Raw genomic sequence first — 25,153 nt, 5'->3', positions numbered from 1 at the left:
TGGTGGAGGAAGAACCCGGGAAAACCCCGGAAAGTTTCACCGACCCACGAGAAGCTACTGGCAAGCTTTCTCACATACCCACATTGGCTGAATCCGAGACTCGAACCCACGCAGACAGAGGTGAGATGGCAGTGATCCGTAACGGATAGCGCTTTAGACCACTCGGCCACTCGAGGCCCCTAATAATCCGTTAATCTCTTGAACCGCGTTACACAAATGTATGATACCGGTGGTCATTTTCCAAACGTTTTCTAGTCAAAAGTTCAACAAATGAAAATTACATTTTCAAAAATAGAGAAACAGGGTTTGTCCTAGGGGAAATGGCACCCTATTCGAACTTTGCATTCGGCACACACCCCGGCAGCAATTTGGCCCCCCTCCCCCCGAAAACAAATTGTATTTGGTGCCCCCCCCCCCTTTTTCTTTCTTTTTTCCAATCGCAGCTCCCTGTGCGGTGGTATATATATATATATATATATATATATATATATATATATATATATATATATATATATATATATATCCCACCCCTATGACCGGCCCCGAGTAAAACTTGTGAAGGCCACTATATTATGTGGACCAGTGTACAATACCCGTTTAGAAAGGTTACCATTTTACCTAGGTTGTCCTAATATTACTCCGTACAACCCCACCCCCAAATATAAAGTTGCTACTCCATCTGTGCCAAAAATATGGTCTAAATGAATTACTTTGATTTTCATCTGTTATAGGTTACTTCTGGTTAATATTCCCGATAATCACTTTACTTATAGAGTGCAAGACATACGTGCACGTAGCTAGGAATATGAATTTGTTCCGTAACATTAGTCAAGGGTTCAGAGAATCATCTCGTATGGTTAGAGGATATTATCTGCAAACAGTTATATCAAGACAACGTGGAGACGTAGATAGTTCGTTTAAGCAAGATATTTCTTTTTTTAAAGCGTGACACTATCCAGATTATTTGGTTATCAATCTTTGGTACTAGTAGCTACATTTTTAAAGTCACATTGTCGCGCGACGTATGATCTATTTGCTTCATGCAATACCACCCCACCCCCCCAACCCCAGAGCTATAGACCGTCATAAATATTCACAATTTTGTACACACACACCCCCCTTGCTGCCGCCCAAACCACCAACCGCCATGGCCACATTCTGGATCTCAGATATTTTTTTTATCACCCCTGATCTTTCTCAAATAGTATACGAAATCTGGTCACCCTCAGTTCGTGCAGCTGGGGTTCAGGTTACAAGGAGGAGTCGATACTACCCATACAAATTTTACGTCTACCACCGTCTCCCCGGGGAGTTTTATCCAGTATATAAAAAAACAGTAAGGAACGGACGGTCATGTCCAATAATAATAATATGTCCACGAAAGTAATGATACAAAACACACAGTAAGTTTGAAAATATTTTTTTGTTGTTGTTGTATTTGATATAATTACATACTACATAACTTATATTTCTGAGCAAAATCTAACAGAAAATCATATTAGATCATGAAAGGTGAAAACTTGTGTGTATATATATATATATAGAGAGAGAGAGAGAGAGAGAGAGAGAGAGGTACGTAAGTACTTAAGCATGAAGCAAATGGTATAACTTTTGTAACTGCTAAAGGTTATATATGAAAATATTCATAATGTTGACCGTATGTGTAACAGTAATTGTAAAACTGATTTGGTGGTTTTCAAACCAATCCTAATACTACTACCACTGACACTGCTGCTCTTGGTATTTATGCATGTCTTGATATATATGGGTGCTTTATTTGCGAATGTTTGTATTCGTGTACGCACGTAGCTATTTATGTTTGTACGAAAATTAAAACGCTAGTAAGTACGTTTGCACGCATGTATATATGTAAGCATGCATGTTTCTGTTTCTTTGTCCGTCTGTATTTATACTAAACTTTCAATATATCCTGATGACTAGCTATCCATTTAATCGGGAAGTGCAATCTTGATGAAAGGTTTCATAACGCAGAATTGTGGCAACAAGCTTCTGACCCAAAGACTTCCACTTAAAAGTCCATCCTTTTTCATTTTCAAGAGAAACGAAATGCAGAATTGAGAACCTTAAAAATGTTCCACTAGGATTCAACGCATTGATTGCACTGATCAGTTCCCGAGATTAACATCTCCTCCCGAAAGTAGAAATACTTGCATGGCAGGTACCTGCCTAATTGCAATACCTACGTATCCTACTATCTTTATTGGGCAGCATTGTCTTGATTCAACTGCTTGCATATATATTCTCCGACATTACAAGGGTGGCTACTAGTATCAAAAACACATATTGAAATAATCTGGCTCGAGAACTCCTCAATGCATAATTAAAATATAATCTAACATTTTCATATCATGTTGAAGCACAATAACATTTCGTTTAAACATTATAGTAAGATATTATTTCGTTTAAACATGTTATGATTTTGTTTAAACAAGATATCGAGAAACAAATTCGTGGCACTCTCCGGCCACCGTCAAGTATAATGTCCATTCACGGTTTTAAAAATGAGCTAAAACGAAGTCGGTGACTGTTTAGAGCTTTCTTTTCTTTTGTTTAAGTAGACATATTTACACAATACATCCGGTGAGTATAACACATGAAATTTACGTCTCACTATTGCTGTTTCAACTAAATTATGATTTACACTATTTGTACGTGTCCTACCCCAGACAGAAAAAAAGATACCCACAACAAGTCAATTAGAAACAATAGGTGTTTCGAAATTCAGCAAATCTCCAAAGCGTTTGACAGCTGTTTTAAACGTAACCAAAGACAATAATTTGTTTACTTTATAATTCATAGGCTGACCTTCGTTCCCGTTGACCGAAGATGATGCAAAACAACGTTCTTAAGTTGAATATGCTCCGACTAATGGCGAGTAATAAGACACAATATCGTTTAACTTGCCGTCAATGATTTTTTTTACCAACAGAATATGAATTTCGTTTTGTCCTTTTGTATATTGCATTTACAAATGCGAATATGATTTTATACTTTTGGGCTGATTTTTATTTTGTTTTGTAATTTTGTCTTCTAATTTCAGCTGGCACAACAACATGCCAGAATTTGACACGTATCATATTAACGCTAGATGGCTTCCCAATACAACTGTCGGAAAGGCTATAGTTCCACTTTTGCAGCTCATGGTAAATCGTTAAATCCGTCACGCAAATGTCGTCCGAAATATGAAGATAAAATGCTATTTGCACATAGCAATTGTTTTAAGTGTAAACTTGTCATTGTTGTAGCCTCACTGTAATTGTATTGTACCGTTCTGGCCTATATTGCCTTTCATAGTTAACTCACTGAAATTGTATTGTACCGTACTGGCCTATATTGCCTTTTATAGTTAACTCACTGTAATTGTATTGTACCGTGCTGGCCTATATTGCCTTTCATAGTTACCTCACTGTAATTGTATTGTACCGTTCTGGCCTATATTGCATTTCATAGTTAGCCTTTTAAGAAGAATGTACGTAAGTATCATGCCTATATTGTCTTTCATAGTTAGCCTTTAATGCACATAAGTAACATGCCTATATTACATTTCATAGTTAGCCTTTTCAGACGAACGCACATAAGTAACATGCATAAAATGTGTTCTTTAATATACCGATATAAAAGCGTATTCTGTTAATTGGTACTGACATACAATGCTTTGGAACACAAGAACAACCCGTTAGTTGCTTTCAAAGAGGTACGCCTGTGAAGATGCGATTGTACGAAGACGCTCTCCAGACGTTTTAATTTCAGCCACATGTAATATAAACACAATGTATTGGTGATATATTGTTCACAGCAAGCTCGTCTGTCATAAATACTCAACATTCCGAGTACTAAATGTTACCCCAAACTTGGAACTCTTACTCAAAATGCACCAATGCAGCGTTGTAATTGGTCAAACCATTTTCAATTAAGATTTATTGTCGAGTAACGTTTATGACGGAGGGGCAGGAGTTGGTTTATGATACGGTATCAGGTAATAATCAGATCTTCAAACCGTAAAATGCAATATTTCATCAATCGTAATTTATACAAAATCGTAGTTTATATAATAAAGCAAAGTAACATGACAGTTATTTATTGAGCCTATCCCATTATTGCGAACATAATGTTATTTGGCTATAGTAATTTAGCATCTGATTACCATAATTAGACTGCTCTAGTATGCTAAGTGGTTAGAGCGTCTGCCTCAGATGGAGAAGTTCGCGGGTTCGAAACCCGGCCGAGTCATACCAAAAACATACTAACAGCTACCTTGCTTACCACCTTGCATTAAGAGGTTAGCGTTAGGACTGGTCGGCCTGATGTCAGGATAATGTGACTGGGTGCGACATGATTCCACGTGTCTTCGGTATGATGACCCAGTGCTAGACATCAGTATGTACTGCCACGCTGCAGACGTCTGTGCGATATGACTCAAATTGTTAAAGCTATGTTACAAATAAACACACAACTTAATATATTTATAAAAAAATTGCATGTACGATATATATTTGTTTGCAAAAACAATAATTTTCGTGAACATTAGCAAGTATTTTGCTAAGTAATGATGAACAAAATGAAAATCAAAGTAACGCATTTGTACACTATTTTGTACAGATGTGGTAATAACTTCGGATTATTGAGGTGTGTGTGTGCGTGTGTATGTATGTGATTTGGATTTTTAACGTAGCTTTAACAATTTTTCAGTCATATCGCTACGATGTCTACAGTGTGGCAGTTTATAGTGATATCTAGCACTGGGGCATCATGCCGCACACATGTAGCATGATTTCCCACCCAGTCACATTATCCTGACATCAGGCTGACCAGTCATAACACTAACCTCTTAATGCTGAGCGCCAAGTGAGGCTGCTGTTAGTACCATTTTTGAAAGTCTTCGGTATGACTCGGCCGGGGATCGAACCCACGACCTCCCGCATCCGAGGCGGACGCTCTAATCACTAGGCCACCGGAGTTGTGAGGGGTGGGGTGAGGTAGTCTAAAATTAATGGAACTTTCTTAAAACAGTAGCTTTTCTACAACGGTATTGCACATTGAACCACTGGGTGTAGCGATTATGACAAGTTTTACTGCATGGGAACATTTTCATGCTGTTATATTTGTTGAAACGTTCGCTACAAAAACATACACACAAAAAAACTCTTTTGGAAAATGAATTTGATGTATGTTTGGACCATTATATGCACTACATGTGTACTGGAACTATATATCTGATATTTTGTAAGAAATAGACAAGTATTGCCTTTCTGCAAATGTAGCACCATTTACATGTGTCGCCAATGGCTTCTTACAATAAAAAGGCTGAAAATTTATCGATTTCAATGTATTATTAATAGCAGTAACCTGGATTGAACAAATCATACGTAAAAATCCGTTGCCGTCACACATTACTTCTTATTAGGCTCCGTATCCTTTCGCGTTTTCTTTCATGGGCTTAAATCACTTTTAAGACATAAAAAATAAAGTATTACATGTGGGAATTTTCTTTGAGTTTACAACGGAGACGGGTATCTTCTCCGAGTTTTCAATGCAATCAACGTATGATCACGTCCATTGGAAACAAAAAAAATAAGAAAAAGGTTTTAAAAATGCATTTTGCATACCACGGTCAGTTCAATACACAATTTAAACACATTTTAAAACAGCATGGTACTTGTACACGAAATAATATATTCTAATACACTGAATGATACTCCCAGTTCACAGTCTGCATAAGCTTTGTTAGGTAGCGAGGGTTTTCACGAGAGAAGCTATTAATAGCAACATATTACGGAAAACCCCAAGTGTTTTGTGTCTATATTTAAATTGTTAATGATATAAACTACAGCTGATCTTAAAATCGTCATTATTATATTTCTCGGCAGCGCTAATACACAAGTCAGCTAAATCATCTTGTTTCTACTTAAAATGATTCATATAAGTTTTATGAAAGATGGCATAGCAGTTCGTTTGAAGACAGTGTGGGCCTCTCTGCATGCTATTTCCCTCAGTTTGGCTCTCAACCCAACTATCATAATTTTGAAACATGCCTGTTTTTAATTGCTCAAGCGACGTGCTTATCTGGTAGTACCTGTCTACAATTTGTAATTTGGAGCCTTTGTTTATTCTCTCTCTCTCTCTCTCTCTCTCTCTCTCTCTCTCTCTCTCGTATGCATATAGGTGTATCAGTTTTAACGTCTAGAGTATCATGTAGGCCTACCAGTTTTAAGACTAGGCTTGAATACGAACCAGATAGCATATTTCTAAACTAAACGAAAATAAAGTATTTTATACAAATGTCGATGCATCGGATAATAATTAACAGTGTCCTTTGAAAAGTGTTGTTTATTTTACTAAATTAAGAGCATTGTAAAAATGGCTCTTACCTTATCTCAGTCAAGAAGTCAAAGAACCGCATAATCAAGATTAAGGCCAACAATCCATCCGTACTAGTTCGATAGCCCGCCCAATCGCTCTGATTGGCTGCCGAAAACTGGGCTTACAAATTGGACTACTGTTTGGGGCCATGCATCCCAATAAAGACTGACATTACCACACCATTAGCTATGCATGCAGTAATTAGAACAGAGCACTTGAGAGTTGAGCGAATGTGGCCATTCCTACGGGGGCTATCAGAAGAAAATAGTCAGTATAGTGTAGTTGGGCTTTCTGTTTTACGTTTTTCTCTGCATGAACCCTCCTCCGATTAACCGTCTTAGTTTTGCAACGCCTGTTGTCAAGTCTGCGTTAATGAGTTCTAACCAGAGGCGTACTGAGGGGAGAACGGGGGAGGTTCAACCGAGGTGACAGCCAGAAGAAAAAATGGGGAGGGGCTGGGTATTATCGAGAGAGTTGATATACCAGTACAAGTTTTCAAACCAAATGAAAAATTCTTATTTCCAATTTGCTTATGACAGCACTGTACTGTTTAAAAATCTACTTGCAAACGTCTTAGTTTTGCAACGCCTGTTTTAAAGTCTGCGTTAATGAGTTCATCTCTAACCAGTGGCGTACTAAGGGGAAGTGGAGGGGGAGCACCCGAGGTAACAGCCAGAAATAAAGGGGGGATACCATCGGGAGAGTTGAAATACTAGTGCAAGTTTTCAAACCAAATGAAAAATTCTTATTTTCAAATTGCTTATGACAGCACTGTCCTGTTTAAAAATCTACTTGCAAACATAATATATTTTTCTGTATCTTTACATTTTAAAATTATTTGTGGGAGTGCGATATGAAGGAGCAATGCAATAAACTGACAACGAACAGTGTGAAACTATTATCTGTCTACCCTGAGAACTTTCGACTCTTTATTGAGTCTTTTTCAAAGGCAAATACAAAACATAGACAAGACAAACAAATAAAATAGAAAAACGGTTATGTTTGCGAAAGTTACATGGCTGTTTCTACAGGAATTCAACCTTTTAACATTATTATGCTTCAATATTAGGTTAGCACTGTGCAATGTCAGTTTATTGTATTTATCATAATCAATCCCTGATACACGTGATCCTTTGCTGGATCCTGTTCACTTGAAAGGAGTGGTATTCGCCCTATGATTTTGTATTCTATATATATATATATATATATATATATATATATATATATATATATATATATATATATATATATATATATATATATATATATATATATATATATGAGGTGATAATGATGTGAGAATGAGATTCCTCATTACTAACGGTTTTTAGTTATCGTTATCTAGGAGATTATCGACCACAGCGTTACTACTAATATCAAGTAAACAATACAATAAAATAGGAATTTAATATGGAATAACAGAGATATGTGCAGAGAAATAGAATAGAACAACACTACCACCCATATGTAAAAAATAACAGTTTGATCAATTACATTAACAAAATAAATTTGCATATTAGATTTTAATAATTCACTTTCTCTTAGAAATAAAGTTACAAAATTGATGCGAAATTCAGTCAGATGTTATGTTATAATGATAAAAACAAAAATTTCATCATATAACTGATTGACTGATCTAACTCAAATTGCCAGGCATGTCAGCATAACCTGGTGCTTCGAGTCTTTTCCAAATCAGTGTTGGTGATCGACCTTATTTCTACTCTCTCTCTCTCTCTCCCCTTCTCACCTCTACAAGTCACCAACCGTCTTGGTTTTAGACGGTAATATTTTCCCACTGTGCAGTACAGTATTGAGCTATTGTTTCATTGAACTAAAAATATAATACCCAATAAATGTATGTAAGGTTTCTCTTTTCCTTGGATGAAACAATATTTCCACTCATTTTTATACATCTGATAGCGTCTATCGTGTTTCAACAGAACGAAAATATGGTCAGTTCGCAATGTAATACACACTCAAAACCCTGAAAACGTGAATTTGTGTCTTTTCTAGTGGCTACTAACATTCTTAACTGGAACTATGACATAATTAGACCTCTCAGACAGCTATAATAGCCCTGCTGTGGCTATAAATTACCAGTTGAGCTGTGCCTGTCGATACACGATTCTAACGCTTACACCTTCAATTCTCGAATGAAATGAATTCACAACTTAATCACACAACGAATTAATGGATTTCACACCTTGTCCTAGCTACGTCAAATTGCTAATCAGCAGACGTAGAAAAAACACTCTCGACCTACATGATCATTTAAGACATATAATTTACTTCTCACCAGAAATGAACAAAATTTTTTTATGATAAATGATTTCTGTTACATACAAAACATCTTAATCCGAATTCGTTCATATAATATATGAAGCATATGACATTTTAAACAAAAAGAATGCTAACAACTACTTCCAAACTCAAGGAAACATTTATGCATAAATTTAAAATGAATAAGTTGGACAAATAAATACAAACTTACATCAAAGAACATATACTGTATGCAACTGAGACTAACCTTGTGCTTTATTCGTGACTCGCACCTTTCTATAAAGTCGAATCTCTCCTTTCGTGTCCCTCGCTTACCGACACGCCCCTTTAAATAAGTTAACGCGAAATACTTATTATTTCCAAGAGCTAAACTTCTGGCTCTTGTCAGAGCTTAAAAGCCCGAATTATGTCTAGGAACACATACCCCTCGTTTAGCTGAGCCAATCAGGATTAATATCTCTACCCGCTCAAAATTATACCAATCCTATTGAAGTCAGAATAATCTTCTTCAGTCCGCCTTTATTAATTACTATTCTAGTAAAGATCATTTTATGACACTTTTTCAAATGACCCAAAATTTTTCAATTTTTCTCTAGTTTGTCTTTGCTCTTGTCATTTACGGTTAACGCTTCATGACCCTACATTTACATATCTACTGGACCTCTATCGAACTGACCCTAATTAAAATTCACTTCATGTATCAAAGAGAGCTGATTCCATCCCTCGCAGTCAACAATTAATGGCGAGTCTAGACACATGTCAGACTTAATAGTTATATGTCATGCTGACCAAGAGAGAATGTACTGCAAAACTATCTCAACAAAATTTTGCACCATTAATATATATATATATATATATATATATATATATATATATATATATATATATATATATATATATATATATATATACATTTGTGTGTGTGTGTGTGTGTGTCTCACTTTGACGTTTGAACACGATTTGAATACCATACATCTTATTTTTTAAACAAATGCATATTATTAGGTGTGTGCTGTTTTTTAATTGATAGCAAGGTTTAAAAGGTGTTTTTGTTCTGTAATATTCATAGAGAGGTCGGATATAGAAACTATTACATGGGACATTGAAAAGAAGGCTCTTACTCTATCTAAATCAACGAACCAAAGGGGAACGAAATCAAGAATAACTTTTTTATATGTGATCAAGCAATCCTCTTATGAACGACAGCCCAGTCACTTCTGATTGACTGCTCAATACAATGGTTACACTTGAACTGCTGTTTTGGGCCCTGATTCACAATAAAGTTTGATGCTCTGTAAACACTAGCGGTGGAATGCAGCTATTATAACGTTTATGTAAACGCTGCAATTGCGTCTTAAACAGTAATCCAGACGTACTTGTAATTAACTTGACTTTACTCAAAAACCTATTTGAAGTTATGGTTCCCCAGATTAGATATGCATTCAAAATTATCTAAATCATGCAGTTGAGGAACTAAAAGAAATTCAACGAAAATTCCACAGTAGTATGTTTATTGCTAATGAAGATCATGATCACCTCAGTATTATCAAAAGGACAACAAATAAATAGATTAAATAATACAATTCATTAATTTTCATGCCCTCCTTGCAGTATTCTTGATATCAGGTAGAAATACATCATTGTTGGTGAGACGTTTTGACATAATTAGTATTAGGACTTTATGTTAATAACTGACATAATTTGCCATGCGACAAACTACAGAATCAGTTCAGTAGTCAGCAAGATATGATGATACAGAAGGAAGTAGATCCAAGCACTTGCAAGCAACCATTTGTAGTTTGCCTCAATGAAGATTATAAAATTCATTTATGAATGCAGCACTTGCAAGCAGCCATTTACAATAATGCAGAATGAAAATAGCACTTGCAAACTGCAACATACAATTTGCATCAATGAATACAAGATACATGGATAAAATCATGAATGTAGCACTTGCAAACAGCCATTTACAATAATGCATCAAAGGAGATTTGAAAGTACATGCATAGAATCATGGCAGTACTCCCCCTCCATAGAGCTGTAGCCCATATCACCCTTCCTGCACACAGGACACATTTTAATACTCAAATACTTCATCTTGTAAGCCATGCTAATCAAAATGGTTGTTTTAATATCCATATACATTTCGCAGTCACAAAATGCGGAGACCAATGCCTTACCCTGGTAACACCTGTTATATCGTGTATGGGACTAGACAAAGGAAACTGGTCTAAACTACCTGCTTTACATCTACTCTAGTGAGATGGCACTGTGAAATCATTAAATTGCATGCACACCTAATCTGTCACTTCATAAATACGCATCAGTCTTAAAATATTTCTCACCCCACACATACACCCCGGACTTATCCTCCCACCTCTGCTTTTTCTGCATATGCCACTGAGTTTGGGGGCGGGGGGTGCGCCTTTCCACACAATTATGTAGCCTGTTTTTATTTAAAATTGTACCTCTTCCATTAGCCAGGCAAATTAATTTGCTTTGTCTGTTGCCCCCTGCTCACCACGGGGAGGTGGAAGTAGGAATTTTGAGCAGGAAAAATTTAGTGTTGTTATTAATTATACAATGGAATTTGCTAGGAGAAAAAAAAATTAAATTGTATGAAGGAAGCTATGTCTGGTGCTAGGTCCTGTACATTAAATGAAACAGATGAAGATATAGAGAAGACATATGGGTGATGTACATAATGTTATGGATAATGGTATATATTGTTTGACAGGCTTTTCATGTTTTGGTGTGTTAATAACTATCAATATTTTAACACATTTTATACTTGAAGCATGATTCCTTATAAACAAAAATTAGATGAGTAAGTCAAATTTGAAAATAAAAAGGTGTCATTTCTTTGTCTTTTTTATATTTTGTTTGCTTTGTTTTGGGGTTTGTTGTTGTTTTGTTGTTTTGTTATTGTTTGGAGGATCTTACTTTATTACATTCTGTCAAGACTTTTAAAAAAACATGTCACCCTACACTCAATCTCTCAATTTTTTGAGGGGTTGTGGTAAGTATTACTAAAACTGGGAAACATGGGTTCAAACTACAATGATACAAATGATGAAACAAAAGAAAAGGTTATGCAAAACAACAAAACTCCAGAATTAGGACAGTACATTTATTTCTAATTTCTTGACTGAATACAAAAGGAATCAAGGAAGAAATAAAGGCAGAAAGAAAGAAAGAAGAGAGAAAGAAAGAATTAGCATGTTCATAATGCAAATATTTGTCAATGTCTCTTCTAATGCAGACGCTGCTCTGTGTCACCAAATTTTCCACAGGTGTTCAGGCTGATCATTTATTAACACCACCTCCTTGCACACTAAAATATCCAGAATATTCAACCATCTTACCATTATTCCTGAATGTACATCCATATTTAAACAGAACGACATATTCCAGTTTACGACATGTAGGTCCTCACTTTCTCCTTTATCTTCCTGTAGCAGCAAGTGCAGATATGTAAGTCACGTGAGCATGATTCACAGACCACATGGTGGGTGCAGGGGAGGAATAAGATATTACGTTGTTTGCTTTTACACTCTGTACACTGTAGCAATTCTTTCAATTGTTTGTTCTCAGACATCACATGTCCAACAGCTGCCAAAAGAAGAGAAGATAGCAGTATGATTTCTACTATCCTTACTTTGTCTTTAGCATTTTAGCAAGATTCTCCACTTAAAATGACTTCTAAAGCATCACTACCTTACATCTCTATAATTTTCTTTTAACGAAATAAGAATTGGTGTTTTCCATAAATATTTAACAATACAACTGTTTATATTTCCATCATTGCACTGCTGTTTTATCACCCACAATCATCTCTAAAATATAATTCTTTAGAAGAAACAAATAAATCAGCATGTTAAAAAACGAAAAATAAAAGATTGGCTTTTCGGCAAAAGCAAACAAAGTTTTATATTTAGTAAAGAAGCATTGCACCTTTTCTCTAACCTATAGTTATTAACTCAAGTGAAAGAAGAAATAAAAACAGGACTATACATTATGTCACTAATGTGGCATTGTTGTAAAGCAGACCTTTTTGCTTTTATTACCTTTTGGGGAATCTTGGAACACAATTTTTCAATGATGCAAAATCAGATTTACAGTGTGTGACAATAACCGAATAACTGTATTCAGGGAAATTCCCTCAAGAATTATCATTTAATAAAAAAAATTATATACATGTTCCTGAGTAAAATACCTCTGACAAAGAATATCGCGTATGATTAATTCCAAGTACTTCAAGCATAAATAGTGAGTTTATCTGAGAGTGCATTTATCTCAGGGATGCTTTCACATTTTCGTAACTGCATTCCTACTACTGCTGTTTACTTACTTGAGGTGTTCCCGACAGATGATGGGGAGTCAGTGGCCAACTTGAAATCTATCAATGCTCCACGCATTTGCTTTTCCAGTATGATGTCTGCAATTTCCTGACTGGTATAATCTTGTCTACCTGCAAGACAGTAGTGTGAAAACTTGATCGAGTTGTGTGTGTACGTGTGTGTGTGTGTGTGCGTGTGCATGTGCATGTGCATGTGTATGATAGAGTTGTGGGTGTGCATGTGTATGTGTGTATTGCACTATCAAAACTTGCAAATACATTTCATAGCTTTAATTAAAGGTAAACAGATCTATATGATAATTTACATCCAAGTCATGAAACATGTTAAATATCCTCAGTATCTTCCCTTGTACATAACATAATGATCCCAAAACTAAATTATCCATTTCAAGTCTGGAAGCCATGTGAATAATTTCTAAATATGTTGGTTTGTGCGATGTCCTTTTAAGACTTTTGCTGAAATCATCCTCCTACAGTCCTACTGCTGAAAAAGTTACCTCCCTTTTTGACTCAAGTTTTTATCTTCTTTAAACAGCCATTCAGATATACACATTATTTCGTCTTTTGGTTGGCCGCTAAAGACAGGTTGCATTGTACATCAATATATCAAGCAATAAAAAAAGACAAACCAGCACTCTCAACATGATGGGTGGGGTCACCAAAACAGACTGGAGAAACCAATTACCTAGACTGGATGACATCAATCCCTCGCACATTCGGGCCCCTGTGATTGAATTTGTGATTGAACCCCAAAGAGCGCAAAACATCCAAAACGTTTCCAACTGTAATATTGCTTTACAGTTATGTAGTTAAAATTATGCCCTGAAAACGTTTTAAAGGCAGAAACTTTATAAGGGTTTCACACTATAGGTTCCAACAAAGAGTTCCATCCCACAGACCTCTTGGCAACTTGTTTTTACACCCTCCTCCCCCAACAATATTTCTAGACTCGCTATTATAAGAAACTTTAAAACCAAATTGTATCCTTATAATTTCAGCATACTCAGGCTTTTTATTAATACATAGTGTACTATCTGCAAATTAATTATATTGTTCTAAAATGCAAATTGTGTTTTACCTTTCTTAAAAATGTCATTGATTGCCATTGCGACATCCTTTTGTGAATATCCCATTTCAATGACAATCTGCGCATCTTCGTGTTCTAGGACACTTGGCTCTGTGGTTTCATTTAAAGCTGAAATGTAACATTTAGAAGGTGCAGATGAAAAAAGGGCAATTGCTTATTCATTTGGTACCAAACATACGATCTCAGAAATAATTGCTGAACTATGCGTGATATTTTAGGTCGCAAAATCGTTTACTTAAATGTTAGCAGCAGAAACGATGATGATGATGATAATGATAATGATGATGATGATGATGAAACTTCCTAAATTTGTATCTGTTTCTTCGGCACATGTAAAATATGAAAATAATTGTTTCTGCACTTGTTGAAAGAGCGTGAAAATAATTAATCTTTTAAGTACATGCATGTGTGTGTACGCTATCAGCCAAACATTGCTCATGACTTTAACATACAACATTGCTGAGACAGACGTACAGTCTTTATTTCTTTAATTATCTATATCATGATGGAATTTGTGAGGAAATTTTTATGCGCAAGTTTTAGCATCGTAATTTAAATTTGTATGATTTTAATAAAAATGATGATTATTAGAAATTTTGTATTGTATAATTCAAAATTTTATGCCTTTAATAAAGTCTATAACTGTTAGAATTTAATATTATTTATTATATTTTGATTTCTCAACGTTACTTTTTTTCTTTCTATGAATGTCATTTTCTTTACTGAGGCTCGAGGACTTAGCTCAAATAACTAGGAGGGTATTATTGTCTTTAACTATATAATTTTTTATCTAGCTTAATATGACTGTCTCATTATATATATATATATATATATATATATATATATATATATATATATATATATATATATATATATATATATATATATATATATGTGTGTGTGTGTGTGTGTGTGTGTGTAATATAGGTACGTTGATAGGTAGTTAAGTAAAAAGGTAGGTAGGTATGGAATTTCAAATTTTTCCACTGACTGTATATCCTTACCTGCTGAGTCAGCATTTATATTACTGGTTTCAGTCCTTTGCCAAGTTGCACCTTCATGCACAGTGGGGTCGTTCTGGGAAAAAAAGCAACAGAAAATTCAACTGCGTCTCAAAACTCAACTTGAAGAGAAAAAAACGAAAAAAACAAACAGGCATTAACAAAATATCGCCTGTAATCTGAAGTTGGGATCCAGTGTAAGGTATGGTCATGTATAATAGTAATGGTCATCCTTTCATGTTTAGCATGTTTTTGTTGTTTTATTTTGTTTGTTTTTTTTCAACTGTAAACACTTCACGTCATGTGTAGAATCCTAGATCATGGCCTAATCAGAATTCCATCAGCTGAATCAGCATAATTACAGAAGCATAAAGTTAACAAGCTCTAGTGATTGATTCGTTAAGTCGTAACAAACAGTAGTAATAATGCCCAGAATATGTTAATGCCTGTACTTGCTCTATTCTCTGTCCCCCAGTATGTAACAGAAACATTACAATGGTGAGGTGGATGATAAAAAATGTAAATATTCTGAGAATTAAATGTTATAAAAAGAGGAATGTCCTTAGTTTCCCATCGCGATTCTACCGGCTCAAACTCCTATGTAGAATGGCTGCAGCACTGTCGCCGTTCCTGCTATATTTAATGTTCACAAACAAGCAAGAGACATCAGGCAGAGAAAATGGAAAGACAAATTTAGGAATCTATTGATTACTCTCAACATCGATGGACATAAAATCGAGCATTATTATTGCAATTTACATAGGAGGGAGTGAAGGATTTTTTTTAAAGCCATGAAAAAGCAATACAAAAGCTAAAAACTCGAAAAATAAAGACAAAAATTACAAATCAGTCAAGGAAGTATCGCCGGTTTTCTATAACCTTAAAAAAGAATAAAGAGTTAAGATTTTACAGACATTGGAGATTTTAGAGGTTCTAGAGATTTTAAATCCCAGCAAGAAAAGTATGCATTCAGTGAAACATTGATACCGGCAACACACAGTTTAATAAGATATCAAATGGACTTAGACAAAACAATTAAATCAATGATAATTCGAGATTGTGTGCAAGTGAGTTTAAGACATCAATCTTTACTAGATGAAATGAATGTTGCAGAACTGCTTCAACTAGCACATTCACTGGAAATATCTTATTCTCATAAAGATGTGTTAGACGAAAAAAGAATACAACAAACACAAGCAGATGAAACAGACCTAAATATCTGGAAAACCCCTAAATCAATACAAACGAAAAGACAGACTAAATTAATTCAGAAATGTAGGAACTCTGGAGATTTCCACACAAGAGTAAATACACATAAAATGGGAATTACTTTCACCAAAAACCCCACAATGTCACAAACGAGTACCAATCAAGGAAAATGGTAAAACAAGTGGAGGAAAATAGGGAAAAGGAAACTCAAAATCACAGTGAAGAACACTTATCAATGTAAATGCCACTTAGAAAACATTGCTGAGACTGTTCCAGTCTTAACGTCACAGGTTTGTCAACGTATGCAAACACTTCATCATGCATATTGCCATGTGCATAAATTACACGTGCTCTAGCTTTTTTTGTCATTTATTTTAACTACAGTGATAAATCTTAAATAAGAAGTAAGGCATAGCTATGGGTATTTTCCCAAATTTAGCAATAAGTCCAATCTTTCATGAGAAATTCCAAGAAAGAGGGAAGATAACCCTACAAGAAGAACAGTATCTCCAATATTACACATCTCTGAGAAGTCGAATATATACAACACATTGGAAACTGATAATATCGATAATGAGAAACAAGAGAAAAGTATTTGACATGACACGCAGCAGCAGTACTATAAACTTTGCATGCCAAAATTATTAAAAAGATAAATTAAAAATGTATTGCTTGCAAAACCACTTTATTTTTTTACTGGATAATACAACGATCAAAAGCAAACAATTGGTGATTTACCTCGTCTTCTGTCATCATCCGCACAAGGCTGATAAACTCTTCACCCTTTATATGGCGAACATATGCGCATTGTGGAAACCATCGTGCATGCTCAATCCAAGGATCGTCATGAGGATCCCAGTTCTTCAAGCCACCATCACAAACAAAGCACCGAACTATGTCCTGGAATCCTGCAGGCAAGAGAACACAAGAAAATAACAAGAGTCCCTTGAAAGGACTGATGCTCTACTGGCCCAAACCATTCCAGGAATCAAAGATATATCCGATTTGTCATTCATTTATTTTCTCCAAATGCTGAGCATTGAACATCTCTCATATATTCTTGAGACTCTCCAACATACCAAAATGCCATCTTGATATGACCATAGGCTCAAGAGGAGTAACAATAATAAGATTTTCAAGCGGCTATATTCAATTTCAGATTGGCACCATTTTCATTTAAAACTATCTTGATATTACAAAAAGTCTTTTAATGAAAGACAACGACAATACTATCATCCATTCAACAGGAGCGGCATCAATATTTTCAAGATGACCACCTTGGCGGCCATACTGGAAGTCTGAGTAAACTATTTTCATTCAGAGTAACTAAACAGGATAATACCTCTTTAAGAGAAAACCCCATGTAGATATTTTCAGGATGATCAGCAATAACAATCTTCTCAGGACCGACGTTGTGGCGACCATACTGAATGAGTGACTGGAACCATTTTCACCTAAAACTAAAGAGATACCATAATAAATCAGTTAAAATGCCACGTTGAAATGAAATCCATGGGCAGGACAACTAGGACAAAATCCCGAGGACCACAATGGTCTGGGGGCCCACCGTTGTCACAATTTGTAAATCACATGGACCTACTAGAGAATCTTTCCTAGGGCCCACAAATAGTAGCCCTGATGATATATGTTCAAGAGAATTAGTAATAACAAGATTTGAAGATGACATCTGTGATGGGCATATTGGATGTAAACTTGGCACCATTTTTGTTTCGGACTAAAAAGGCATTGTAAGACTTCTTTTGGTGGAAATCTGTTGTTATATGACTTTCCGTTTTGGAGAAAAAAACAGCAGCAAGATTTTCAAGATGGATACTATGGTGGCCATATTAGATAGCAGGTTGGCACAATTTATATTAAGTACTAACCGAACATCCTAAGAAGTCTTTTAGCACAATGTCAAGATGACCAGCTGTATAGGATAAGTAGTGATATCAAGATTTTCCAGATGGCCATTGTTGCAGTCATATTAGAAATTAGACTGATATTATTTTCATGTATGACCAACTAGACATCAAAAGCAATCTTTCAGTGAAAACCCCAAACAAATTAAACCATTCAGTCAGGAGAAATAGTGACAACAGTATTTTTTATGATGGCAACTGTTGCATGCAATATATAGATATTATAAGAAGTTGCACAGTAAAAACCCCATGATGATATGACCATCCATTCAGGAGGAGTAGTGTTAACAATATTTTTGAGTTAGCCACTGTTGTGTCTGTAATGGAGAGCAATCAAATCCTCACCATTTTGATTTTGGACCAACATAAAAATATTCTCGTGAGAGAAAAAACATGTCAAAATTGTTTTTCAATCAGGAGTATATTAGCAATAACAAGATTTTCAAGATTGCCATTGTGGCAGCCATATCGAACATCAGATCGGCACCATTTTAACTTAACTATATATCATAAGATGCCTTCTGGTGAAAACCGCATGGCAATATTACATTTCATTATGGAGAAATAGCCACAACAAGATTTTCAAAATGGCCAATGTGGCGTTTAAATTAGACATCAGATCGGTGCCGTTTTCAATAGAGACCAACTAGACATATAAGAAGTCTTGTAGTGAAAACTCCATGTTGATATGACCATCCAATCAGGAGAAATAGTGATAGCAACATTTTAAAGATGGCCACTGTGGCATACATACTGGATGTCCCGGCGGCACCATTTCATTTTGGAACTAGTTGACCGTGGGATGTATATGTGCATCAAGCTAGATTCATGGCAATCCTCCGGTACTCAAGGAGAAGTAGCAATAACAAACTTGTACTAACTGACTGACGAACAACAGCCAACAGACCATCCCATAAGCTGTTGTTGTCTTAAGTAGTTGAGTTAAAATGATTATTTTTAATAACAAAATACAAATGATACAGAAAGCTCATCTTCAAGCATAAGGACTGATATTTGTCAAGTTATGGAATCAAAAATATAGACTCAAAGACTGTAATCTTGAATATTTCCTTGGATTTTCAGGTGATGATTAAAATTTCATATAAATGTGTGTAGTCGAATCAACACCAGTCACACATTTTCAACATTTTCAATGTTTTGTCTAAGACTATGGAAATAGAAATTACTTTGATTTTTTTTTATATGGAACTAAGTCTTCACACAGACAAAAAGGCAAGCACAAAATATCGTCAGAACTTTGGATAATTTCGGTCCAATGTAATAATAACATGCTTCTGGCAACAGCAGCAGCTCAACTAGTTCATCTATTTTTAATGACTGTGATAACAACCTTTGAACATGGGTTGGATCAAAACGGGGCAATTTTAGAGGTCAAAACAGAGGTGTCAAATACCATACTGATCTTAAATGGATCTTCTACCGTCAACCATTGCATGTCATGTCTGAACTTCAGCAACTCGCTGCCACTGCTTGGGCATAAAGAGTCTCCATAACATGTTCATATTTGGTAATTTTAATCTACAGGATATAAAAATGTATATATTGAGTGATGAGTTTAATCAGTCCAGTTGTAAACTCAGTGAAATCATGATTGAAATCTCATTGACAACTTCGTTCAACAGTAGTAATATGTGCTTGAGCCAGCAGGGGAGATCACCTACATCGTCGTGTTCTTTCCTCCAAATGTGACATAATACAAAATAAGAAAAGCATACTTGGCTTGATTAACCACTCTCGTTGCCATGAATACCATAAACACCAGAGCAATATAGAAATATAAACATGCATGGAACATTTATTAGTTTAATAAACATAATGCCCATCATCTGATACCCACTGATATCAAGACTTACGCCACAGACTTTTTCAGGTACAAGCCATCATCCACATGCGTAAAGAAAACTTTAATTACTTTAAGAAAAAACGTCATATGCATGTTTAAGTTTTTGGCAGAGAACCGGATGACATTGCACTTACCAAAGGACCCAATCACAATCCAACAATGCTTGATTACAGTAGCTACCTACTGACTTGGAATATACCAAGGCAAAATGTCATCACTGAATAATCATGCGAATATTGAAACTTTGTCCAAAAAAACTGGCTCATTTCAATATCTATAGTTAATCAACAGTCTTACGATAGTTGGTGAGAAGTGGCTGGAAACACAGACGTCATAAGCTATATATTAGAATCAGGGGAAAGGGTGTGGTCCATTTAACTGGAAAACCTATCTCTTGACACGTGTTTTTGTACATGGATAGAACATATACATCTTCAGTCAGATAATGAATCACCCATGTTTAAACTGCATTATTGATTGATCTTTAACATGGGTTTTGATGTACTCATTCCTGTACTCTTTACTGCAAAACGTATCTCATCATCACTAAGAAATATGATAGGCGAAAACAGATTGGTAAACTCGAGTTTTCAGATATATCACTGTCATATGCCACCCCCATGTAATCAAACAATGACTCAACTAGATCACATCCTGACCAGTGAGGTACTTGGGTTTTTGCCACCCTTTGGCCCATTTGGAAGAGCCGCCCCAGCACTCTTATAGATAGTCTAGTTCAAGGAACACAGTGGGGGGGGGGGGGGGCGGGGTGATCTTCCAAATGGTCCTAATATATCTGACACCTGCTTATTAGTGTTGTGTTCGCTACATACTTGTATTGATTTTAACAGTATTTTTTAATTATCAGAAATGCCACCAGAATTTTGACACCCACCCCCCTCAATTTGCCAACCTAGGTTTCAGTCTTTTCAGCCAGTGTGGAAATGTCACTGACCTTAACCCTACATACAAATTCTTTGTGATTCAGATGCCTACTGCTACAGCTATTTTCCTAAGACGAAGACATAACTGAACAAGCCAACATGCTGGCCTTCAAGAGAAACTGCACTCCAACAGTAGAGATGATGTTATGGTCTCTACATGTACCGATAGATTTCCTACTCATATTAAGAATTGTACATATTTCTAATGTCACATGGACATGATACATAGCATCACAGTACAAGCCAAATAATTTTTCTTCATTGATCTCACAAATGGAACAAATCTAATTGTGGATCTTGCACCTGTCTACATACTACTTCTTGTTAGCAAAGGAATACTTTAGAATTTTTAAGCTTCAGAAGATTGTTTCTGGTTTATTCAGAACTGCCCTATGAATAGTTTTTCCTTACAGTGTTTATCTGATTATATGGCTGAGAATGGTAGGTCGAACCGTCGCAGCTGCTTTTGGTTCCGAAAGTTTTTGATGTCTGACCAATTAGATTTCATACATACCTGTGTAATAGAATCCCGCCTCTGCTACTTGGTGCGGCGTTTGTGCAATGTCTGAGGGCCATCGTAAAAACGTATCTAGGCGGTCCGTGAGATCGGCATAATCTGGACATCGGACATATCCGAGAACATGAAGTAAATCGTCGTTTCGGTTCTTTTGCCTAGGGAGAGCCTGAAGTGGTGCCGGTTCTAAATCAAGGAGAAATTTTGGATTTATATTTTAGTCCATATATCTGCCAGTAAAACTGAGATGAATTAAAGCAAGATATTATATTCTGTATTTACCAGTAATGTGATATTAATACTTTCAGTACAGGTTTTTTAATCTTTCTTCCATTCTAGAAAATGTCAGTAAAATTTGCATAAGTTGATTACTGCCCTCCTAATTTCGGTGTATGCATATATTTATAATACCCTGATACATTTGATCCATGGGTACGGTAGGTGATGGTTAGGGTGCAGGCCGGAGTTGATTTTGAGGAGATGATACTATATACTGTTTGAGAATATATAGAATACTACTCATTTCCAAAAAAATCTTAAAGAAATTCAGGCGGAATATATGCATTAATTTGTGAATCACTCTTCAAGCATTTCCATACATATAGAGAAATGAGTATCTCAGAAATGTTGTTTGATTAGTTATATAGTCTAAGGCAAGCATGCTAATGTGGAACTTTACTTGGGATTTTATCTTTATGTTGTTACCATATTACTCATCTGTTCACTTTACCCTATTACTCATCTGTTCATTGTGACGAAAATGTATTTATAGTTGTAGAAAATTCTATAGCTTACCTGAAAACAAATTATACTGACTACAAAATGATAATCGCATGTGATTTTAATGCTCATACGGGTACTGAGCTAGATTTTATCATATATGATAGTGTTATAACCTACTTCAAGACTTTAATTATACACAAGACGAAGGCACGTATGGTCAGACTAATCAAGACGTAAGGGAGATCATCATTACGGAGAAAACCCCTTAAATATTTGACTAAGTTAAGGTTCCTTAATTGCAGATGTGGATCAGATAAAGGAATTCATGGTAATTCTACCTCAACAATAGATTGTTTTACCTGACGTATGTGTTTTACAAATAAATGGTTCTTTGACTTAGATGATATATTGAAATCTAAAGTTGCCAACTGTAGTTTCCTTTCATTACATGGGCAAATTAGAACAGGAACGTTAAGTGACTCGGGAGGCAGACTAACAGATCAATACATATGGAACAAACAAACAAAAAAAATGGTTGTCTTTTATCCAGAATTTCGTGATATATTATCTCAAAATGTGGATGCGATTTGAAATGATATCAACAATAACAAACTCAATGAATGCGTAGAAACAATTACTGATATTTACCATGATGTAGCAAACACAATGAGAATTGTCAAAAGAATGCAAAAGTCTAGTACGACATGAATACGAATGAAAAAATCTAACACAAAATGAAATAAATAGTATTTAAATGAAATAAACAAAATTCAAACTGGTTAAAGTAACATAAAATGAAACAAATGAAACACAGACATATATATCACGGGAAGAAAGACAGCCAAATAATCAACTTTATCAGAAGAAGAGGGTCCATGCATTGTAAGGGGGATAGCTTTTGTTTCGCCAAGGACGCAAAACATTTGAACATGACGCAGCCAGCGAGAGATAATGATATAATGCAGTAAGGCTGCAAAAAGATGTAGCCGATTTTTTATCACGCGATATAAACAGTAGCACAGGTGAATCCCGGCCGCCGCAGCGCCCACCCCGATGACATTAGTGTCATTGTTAGTATCAAGATCATCCCCAGGATCAATTAGGCAACATCATCGATATCGGCTACACAAAGACCATAATCAACGAACGCAGACAGCTTATTTGAAAGAGCTTCCAGTGTAAGTAGACTTAATTGGTTGTTAATATGAAAGTTTATACGAGACAACTCTCACGTTCATCTACACTTATCCACCCATCATAGGTAATTCGGTTAACTGTTAATTATAATGATGGATAATGATCTTAGCAGTGATCTTTATACATCAGTAGCCGATACCAAAAATCATTTACAGCCGTATGAATTACTTACCCGTAAGTGTTTTGTCGCTAATTTGCTGGGGGTATTTCTGATGCTGGGCAAAACTACTGCTCCCTAACGGTCCCAGAGGGAAAGATCCATTTTGCAGACCAAGCGCTGGTCGTGGCAAAATGTTCCCATTGGCAGAAGCTGCTACATTGTCGAAACTTATTTCTCTAAATTGAAACTGTCCAGTTTGATTAGCACTTCTGGATGTGTCACGGTGGCTAACGGATTCGTCTGAAATGGTTGTATGCTCATATTCATCACACTCCATAGGGGTATGGTTGTCCTCAGAATAAAAGTTTGGCATGTCGTATAAATGACTGTCATCCTCAAGAGTATGAGATCTGACATTGTTTTGGTCCAATCTTAGACCTGGGCGTCTATCCAAACTTGCTATATTCTCTTGCAAAGGCATCTCCAATACGTCAGTACTTAAAGACCCTTGAGAGGATCTCCTCGCATCACCATCAGCAGTAATACCATCGGGAACAAGAGGGAGGTCACCATTATCACGGACCAGTGGATAAAATGTTACAACCTGATATACCTGTACCATTTGGTCAAACTGTGTTTCATTCAAACACACAATATTATTGTTATTATTATTCGAACTGTCCTCTGGTTTACGTGACTGGCATGATTTTACATTTCTGCTGGACTTCATATTCCTGCAAATAGACTCACTAAGTTCCAAATACGAATTTTGAAGAGTTTCAGCTAAACATACATTATTTTCACAAATTCTGTTTGGACTATGTTCGGATTTGAATGGTGGGCGTATCTTCCTTTTTGTGCATGGCTTGCTGCACTCACATTTACAGACAATGAGTCTCTTGGAAGAATCTGACTTGATATTGATGTTATCACTAACAGAAGAACGTTTTGCGTCAGACGACGGTATCCGACGCAGCATCTGGTAATCAAGTTTTGAGGAAAAACAAATACTCTGTTCCTTATCGTTTTTGTTTTTCTTCTCGGGAATGAATGATGAAATGTCTTCATCGAAGCGCATATAGGCCGTCAAGTATGAATTTTCTCTTATATTTATGTTCAGTAATCCAATCATCTTTTCCAGTTTACATCTATGGCAGACAAATGTATTCCTTTCTAAAATTAAGAAGACGTTTGAATTCCTTCGGTGCTTCAAAAAAAGGTCACTAGACGGTTTATAAAACATACCTTTGATCAAATCTATAAACTCTTTTGACAGATTTATTATTATATAAAAGTTATCTTCGTTCTCCCATTTCACACCAAGAACATTCTCACAGAATGTCGATTTAATGGCTCTGAACCATTCGTTACAATTCGCTTTTCCTGCGGTCAATACCTTATACATTTTATTATGATGGATTTCTTTCTTCAAATAAAGTAGACAAAAACCTGAAATAGCAAAAGCAGACTAGAATTAGTATATATCTTTTTTTCTGTAGATGTAGGTACGTATATGTGTTGGAAGAATATATTTGTATCTCTTCACTCGCATACAAATAGACAGGTCATAT

General features: G+C 35.7%; 2 protein-coding genes across 2 annotated transcripts in view; both read right to left on the bottom strand.

The window, feature by feature from the left end:
* Positions 1-7,493, bottom strand: part of LOC149773584 (baculoviral IAP repeat-containing protein 3-like) — a 47,493-nt gene extending 40,000 nt beyond the window's left edge. The window contains exon 1 of the mRNA XM_089946280.1: positions 6,390-7,493. The gene's annotated coding sequence lies outside the window, so the exon portion shown is untranslated. The remainder of the gene's footprint in view (positions 1-6,389) is intronic.
* A 2,662-nt stretch (positions 7,494-10,155) lies between these two features.
* The window catches only part of LOC149773583 (uncharacterized), a 33,782-nt gene continuing 18,784 nt past the window's right edge, over positions 10,156-25,153 (bottom strand). Inside the window, exons 7-13 of the mRNA XM_089946363.1 lie at positions 23,655-25,031; positions 21,563-21,748; positions 17,057-17,226; positions 15,113-15,185; positions 14,100-14,216; positions 13,013-13,132; positions 10,156-12,273 (exon numbers count right to left, since the gene is read on the bottom strand). Of these exons, the coding sequence (XP_089802489.1) occupies positions 12,077-12,273; positions 13,013-13,132; positions 14,100-14,216; positions 15,113-15,185; positions 17,057-17,226; positions 21,563-21,748; positions 23,655-25,031 (2,240 nt within the window). The 3' untranslated portion in view covers positions 10,156-12,076. The remainder of the gene's footprint in view (positions 12,274-13,012; positions 13,133-14,099; positions 14,217-15,112; positions 15,186-17,056; positions 17,227-21,562; positions 21,749-23,654; positions 25,032-25,153) is intronic.

Source organism: Sinohyriopsis cumingii, unplaced genomic scaffold (genome assembly GCF_028554795.1).
Source record: "Sinohyriopsis cumingii isolate HCF-2022 unplaced genomic scaffold, ASM2855479v2 utg000624l, whole genome shotgun sequence".
NCBI lineage: Eukaryota > Metazoa > Mollusca > Bivalvia > Unionida > Unionidae > Sinohyriopsis > Sinohyriopsis cumingii.
This window is presented reverse-complemented; position numbering and strand designations above follow the sequence as displayed.